This window comes from Corapipo altera, unplaced genomic scaffold (assembly GCF_003945725.1).
Source record: "Corapipo altera isolate COAL_440 unplaced genomic scaffold, ASM394572v1 268, whole genome shotgun sequence".
NCBI lineage: Eukaryota > Metazoa > Chordata > Aves > Passeriformes > Pipridae > Corapipo > Corapipo altera.
In genome coordinates, this window is record NW_020884901.1 from 2265271 (window position 1) to 2272382 (window position 7112).

General features: G+C 51.1%; 1 protein-coding gene across 2 annotated transcripts in view; it reads right to left on the reverse strand.

The window, feature by feature from the left end:
• CAMSAP1 (calmodulin regulated spectrin associated protein 1) overlaps positions 1-6849 on the reverse strand; it is a 34133-nt gene extending 27284 nt beyond the window's left edge. The window contains exon 1 of one of the 2 annotated variants that reach the window (XM_027649975.1): positions 6689-6849. In XM_027649975.1, coding sequence (XP_027505776.1) covers positions 6689-6757 — 69 coding nt within the window. In that variant the 5' untranslated portion in view covers positions 6758-6849. The remainder of the gene's footprint in view (positions 1-6688) is intronic. The other variant, XM_027649973.1, reaches the window with a different exon arrangement.
• Positions 6850-7112: the final 263 nt, after the last annotated feature.

Sequence of the window (7112 nt, forward strand, 5' to 3'; positions counted from 1 at the left end):
CTCATGGACACACAACCCCTCATGGACACACAGCCCCTCATGGACACACAACCCCTCATGGACACACAGCCCCTCATGGACACACAGCCCCTGACGGACCCACGGCCCTCACAGACCTACAGCCCCTCATGGACCCACGGCCCCTCATGGACCCACAGCCCCTCATGGACCCGCCGTGCTCATAAACCCACGGCCCCTCATGGACCCACACCCCCTTTTGGATCAAATAGTACCAGCAACGATTTTCTTCACGTTATTACAAATAATCTCCCTCTAGGCTTGTTGAGTTACTGCCTGCTCACCACCAAAGTACATCAAAGAGTTTTCAGGCTGAAGCCTGGCTTACACGTCTTATGTGTTTCTTAGCAAAAGGGAATTTCTTTGCCTGCTTTATGTCATGATCTACAAAGAGAGCAAGAAATATGTGACAGGTACAATATGTGATTGGTTTTTGCTGGGTTGGAAGGGACCCACAAGGATCATCCAGTTCAACTCTTAACCCTGCACAGACACCTCAACATTCCCCCCCTGTCCCTGAGAGCGTTGTCCAAACCCTCCTGGAGCTCTGGCAGCCTTGGTGCTCTGCCCACTGCCCTGGGGAGCCTGTTCAGTGCCCAGCCACCCTCTGGGGGAAGAACCTTTCCCTGAGATCCAACCTGACCCTCCCCTGACACAGCTCCAACCATTCCCTCAAATCCTGTCAGTGGTCACAGAGAGAAGAGATTTATGCTGCCTCTCCATGTCCCCTGCTGAGAAAGTTGTAGACAGAGATAAATCTCCTCTTCTGCGGGTTGAACAGACCCAGTGACCTCAGCCACTCGTCACACAGCTTCGCCTCCAGCCCCTCCACCATCCTCATGTCCCTCCTTTGGACACAGTTTAATAGCTTTAGATCTTTCTTGTATTGTGGTGCCCTGAACTGCACATAGTTTTGGGCACCACTGCTCACCAGGCTCGTGACCAAAACCGGATCCTGCAGATTAACTCACTTGACAAGTGAGTTTCAGGGCTCATCGCAAAAGTGAAGCTGCGTGATTGAACAGGGCTCCGAGCCTTTAATGCCTGTGCCCAAGAGACAAATTATCTTCATATCCATCTACTGAAACCATGATTATAAGTTTAGCTGCACAACAGCATAGCAGGCTGACCTTATTCTACATAATTTTGTTATGATTCTCATAATTTTATTTTTTTTTCCTGCGTGTAAGTGGCAGATTATATAAATATTTCAAAATCATTAAAGATTCATTTGGGTCTGTCTTAAGAATCCACGTTTATTTCCCTGTGTCTTCTCAAAGTGCAAGGGGAGGGCACTCTGTGTCACCAGGAAATACAACCTGGCGTTCAAAGGTTATTCCAGCCTCTATCACTCCTCCACATTAAAGGATTGTGTGCAATTAAAGTGTCTTTGCAAACAAGTTGCTGGTTGTTTTATAATCTCCGTTCGAAGGGGTTGGTTTTCAGCGCGGTTGTTAGAGGCTGTCGTTTCACGGCGTTATCATCAGAACAAGCTGCTCTTGTTTTTAGATTAAGCATTATGGTCCAATCCAAATCCCCTTGTATTTGAGAAGAATGTTTTCATTTTCGTGGTGGACTGGGCATTAGATCAACTGCAGGAACAGAACAGCCCTTGGACTCGTAGAGCAGGTGACCTGTATCGAGGGTGAAGGTGCAACCATGAGAAATCTGACCTACTTCTTCCTCTGACATATTTTTCCTTGAGATAAATAATGGATTCAGTTGTTACGCTCATCAGAAACAAAATACGTTCTAAGAAGGTGGCAGACTGCCCCTGTGGAACCAAGTCAGTGTTAACCTGGATCCCTGAAACTCTCAGAATAAAACAAAAAATGGAAACGTTTGGCTCAAGGAAACGAACGTCGTAGAGAAAAAGCGCAGGGGGGAGTCTGGTGATAAGAACACTCTCCTTTCCCAGGCTGCACGTGGGATCCTGACCTTGGAGTTGCCTCTTGTTCTCCCCCTTCCTCTCCTTTCTGCACCTCTTCCAACCTGGTGTGGGATGTGCTGCCCCTTCTTCCTCTGCAGTAACTCCCTGAAACTCTGGTCGTGAGGGCATTTGCGTGTCCTTAAGTGGAAGCTGAAATTGATGTTTTGGGAAACTTTGCAGGTGATGACGAAGTGGTTTGTCAAGAACTCGGCATCATCCCACACCAGCGTCCTCAAACTTGTCCTGCAGATAAAAAGCCTGCACTTAAAGTGGGAGGGTCACCAGTGGATTGCTGAGCATGTTTGCTTTTTCCCTGAGAAAACAAATGACTCTTCCGTGTTCAGTAGCAGCAAATTCAGCTGTAATTTGTGTGCCACTTGTTTCTTTCTGTACTCCACTACTAAACACGCTCCAAGGCTTTTCTTCTGGAAAATGTTAATACATTGCCTTTCTATATGAAATAATTTCCCTATTAGACTCCTGGATTCCTTACGCATTCAGAGTGGGAGTACACGTGAACTGACACACTCTGCACAACTTGTCTTCCAGCAGAGCTCAGAGATTAATTACTGGGAGGCAATTCCTGTGAGAAATCACCATATTCAAACACGACACCTATTACAGGGAGCAAAGCTGAACCCATGTTCTTGTTTTCTCCCATACTGGATGAGTTCCTGGGATTTCAGTTTCTTCCACCATGTTTCATTTATGAATATTGGGAGATTTCATGTAGAATAATAATATCAGTTGCTTGGAATCCCAAGGACATCAGATCCAAATTGATACTGTAAAAAAAAAAATTATCTTCTGTAAAAATAGAAACCAGCAGTGCCCTGGGATCGTAGAGGGTGGAGATAGTTCCTGGGTAGGTAGAAGAAGAAAGAGCTTCCATTCCTAGAATTGTTTGGGTTGGAAGGGACTATAAAGATCACCCAGTTCCACCCCCTGCCCTGGGCAGGGACACCTTCCACTATCCCAGGTTGCTCCAAGCCCCCTCCAACCTGGCCTTGAACACTTCCAGGGATGTGGCAGCCACAGCTTCTCCTCAGCAGTCCAGGTGGCATCTGGAAAAAGGTTCTTCTCCTTCAGTCTTGCCCAACAACTCCTGCCTGTGCTCTCCCAGCAGTGAGAGAAAACAGTCAAATGAATCGATATTTTTTTCCTCTTGTGTTCGCAGAATTTCCACCACGAGTGCTGGGGACGGTCCCCGCAGAGCAGTGAGCAGCTCGTGCCCACCCAGAGCCCTGGCTGCCTGCAGCTCCCTCCTTAGGGCTCTATTTTCAGCCCTGGACTAATTTTGAACCCTGCTGTAGCTGCTTCCCTGTGCTTAGTTGTGCAGGGCCTCGTTTGCCCCCGTGCTGAGCACTTAATATCCCCAGTCAGGATCGACTTAGAGCCTGGGCACATCCAGAGGTCACAGTGTGGGGCCAGTGCTGGTACCACGGCTGCCTGGAAGAGGAGATGTGTTCCAAAAGACATTTCAAATATCTCCTGACTGTCAGGAGCCAGGGTCCCATCACATGAGGGGGACAAGGGGGGGACTGGCAGGCTCCTCATGCTAAGCTCAAAATGTCTTTTCCTGCCTTGTACAAAACAGTTTCCCATGACAGTCCATCACGGAGCCAGCCCCCAGGAGGAGAGAGCAGGACATTATTCTTAGCAATGGAACCGTCACCTCAGTGCCGTTCCCAGCACCGCGGGAGCAGCTCCTGACGCCGCTGTCAGCAATTCCTTATCTCCAGCCCTGGAGCTCCCGAGGAGCACGCAGAGCTGTGTTCCCCTGTGCACCGGGGAACCGCAGGCAAGCAGCAGGATTTTTCATGTAAATAAAGAAAACAAATGAAGAGCGGGTTGCAGGACTCTATTTCACTCGTGCACTCACACTGTTTCAAAGGCAGCGTGCATGAGACACAGCCATTATGCTGATGAGTGCAACAAGTTATTCAGAATTATTTCTTTTTCCCTGGCTTGGAGTGTTTGATGTGTATCAAACCTGCGGGATGGGACGGGCAGGAAACACTGGCAGCTCTGCTGCTTAGGGAGAGGGGCTTCCCCCATGGCATCTAAAAGAATACTTGTGTTCAACACTTATCTTCAAAGTGCTGTGCAAACATTAATTAATGACTCTGTTATTTGCCAGGGGGAAGAGCTGGCAGAGGGAGGGGTGACAGCTCTCCCTGCTTTGCTGGGAGCCAGACCTTCCTTCCCCAGTTGGGAGGAGCGGGATGCTCCAGGCCCGTGGAGATCTCCAACAGTTACAGCTCTGGAGGAGCTGGTGGTGGGTTTTAAGTGCCTGCATTAATAATAGGAGGGGTTTTAGCCTGTAAGATATTTTTATCTGTAAGATTATTTATTTTTAAAGTCCCTGGACTATGTTTAGGAGGATAACGGGTCAATAGCATTTACAGCCCAGCAGGTTTTCCTGGAAGACTCCTCCCACCATGCCTTGTCCTTCCTCAAGCAACCTCAACCAGGGAGACCCCAGGGACGAGCTGGGTGAGCGCTGAGAGGGTTTTGAGTGTTGTCATGATCTAATTAATGAGCAAATGAGGTGTTTCTATCTATCCATATATCTTTATATTCATGAAACCCTCTTCAGCAGTCACATTTGGGCGGTGCTCAGAGAGAAATCGATTTCTGTTGGGACTGTTGGTTTGCTTTTCCCAGATGATTTCTTTTCAAAGTGCATTTTTCTCCTTAGGGCACTTGGACTAAAACTGTATTTATCAACAACTCTAACTATGCAAAGAGAGAATGAGTTATCTCCAACTTTTTCGACACTTAAACACTACGGGAAAGCAATGAGTAACTAAAAGGCAGAAGAAATGAATAAGAATAAAAATCCAATTGAATTCCAAGATGCAACATCTGTCTCCTGCTCCTGACTAAGCAAGGTGCAAGAGCCCAGAGCAAGATGGAACATACCCAGTGTCATCATCCCAATAAATGCTGTTGGGATTGCGGAGCAGCACAAATCCCTGGCACAGGGATAACACAGCACAGAGCCCTCCTCTCCTCTCCTCATGAGCCAGCACATGGTTATATCCAAAAACAACATCCTGAACCTCTGCTAAGTGTTACCTTTGGGAATTCACAGCCAACTCAGCCAACCCTTTCCAAAAGGGTGTTACAACATCGTTGCTGCACTGAAATGTTCGACATTCATCGCACAGGGGGAGGTGTTTGTGTGGGAACAAATCCGGGACCGCCTCGTTCCAGGTCTCCTGGGGGATGCACAAAGGCAAATGCTGCCTGCCAGGTCCTGGAAAATCACCTCATCCATCCCAGACACAGGAGGGATGTACCTGACCCAGCATTTTCCTTTTCCTACAGCAGATTTGTGTTATGGTCTCACGATACAGGGGATATTTTGAGGACATTTCTGCATTTTAGGGCTTCCTCTTCCATAAATATAAACCTTCAGCCCTGGGCTGAGGGACCAGCACTGCCTCTGGCTCCGGGTGATTTTGATGTGCTTCAATCCAGAGAGCATCTAAAGAGCAAAAACTGCCACAAAAGCAAATTAAAGCTCCTCTAATTCCACCACAGCAGGGTCTGGCGGGGGTGGGCGGTGACTTCCCACTGCATTTCGACTCATTCCCGTTCAGTATTTTTAGCTCCTGCCCTTCTGGTGGGATGCAGCTCCTGGTTCCCTTGCTACCAGCTCTGTGCTGCAGCTGAGCCCTTCCCCTGGCAGCCCTGTCCCCTCCTGCCCTGCTTGTGTAGAGGTGCCAAGGCAAACACCACCCTCCTCACTGCCCTGGGTCCTGGCCAGCCTGCACATGCTCCAACACTCTTAAATCTGTAGCCAGAGAAATATGTTAATGCACAAATTAGTCAGAGTAATTCAAACACCTCGATCCTGCTCGTCCAGGTCCTGTTGACAGCAAGGACTTGACTCAAAAACTGAGACACTGAGCAGGAAATCAAGAGATGCCAGACCTTTGATCCACCAGCAGCGAGTGGGTGATGGACCTCGGAACAGATTCCTGGGGGAGGGCTGGGCAGTTGCCAGCCCGGTGCCCACACTCCAGATATGGATGCTAAAGCCCAGGGGCACACGGAGAGTCCCTCCCTGCTCCAGAGCTTGGCACAGAGGGGTCCCTGCACACCCCAGGGTGCCCATCACCGGGTCCCCCCCACCCAATCCATTCCAAAGGCTTTGGCACCTGCTGAGGTTGGAGCCACACCAGTGGCTCTGTGTGAGCAGGATGTGGCCCCACAGCAGGATGGGGTGAGAGAGGAAAGTGGCCACAACACCGTGAGCAGCACCCAGGGGAGAAACACAACACGGGTCCCATCCTGCTGTGACAGGGGTGACTCCCCTGACCCTTGAAGTGGGCACAGTGCTGGTCACTTGGGCCATCAGGCGTGGATGGTGCCCACACGAGTGGGGCTGTATGGCCCTGGTCCCCTGGGCAGTGCTGGACCACCCCCATCACCACATGTGCCAAGGCTGATGCCCTCCCAGCACCGCTCTGCCCCAGACTCCCCTCCCTCCCCGGGATTCAGAGCAGGCTGAGAGCAGCCTGAACCCCCCCAGTTAGTCCTGGAAAGTGGGGTGACAACACCCCTGGGTGCCAGGAGCACGTGCAGAAGGAGGTGATGCAAAGGACACCCACATCCGTGGGGCTGGGCCATGGGATGCCTTGTCCTGCTGGGCGAGACACACGGATGCTGTAAAACCCCCAACAGCCCAAAGACCCCCAGACACGTAACCCCCTGCCAGCACTGACTTACGGGTGGCAGCCGTCGGCATCCTCGCAGCCTCGGGGGTCTCAGGGGGCTCTTGGCAGCAGCCCGTGGCATGGGAGCCCATGGCACGTCCCGGGGGCTCAGCGCCGGGGGGCTCGATCCCCTCCGCTCTCCGGGAAGGGCTGGGGGGAGCGGGGCAGCGCTGCGCTCCTCGGCATCGCTGGAATCACCACGGCAACTGCGGGTGACTCACGAGCCTTTCTGAGTGACATCAGAGACGCGGAGGAGGGGGCCGGGGGCTGGAGGGCGATGCCGGGAGCAGATATTCCCGGTTCGGTTTTGTTGGGTAGAGCTGGAAGGTTTCGTGCACGGAAAACGTGCAGATCCATTCCCCCCGCCCAGGGCAGCGTCTCGCCGGGATCTTGGCGTTATTTTGCAGGAGATCCAGGGAGTCAGGAGGGGAGGAGAT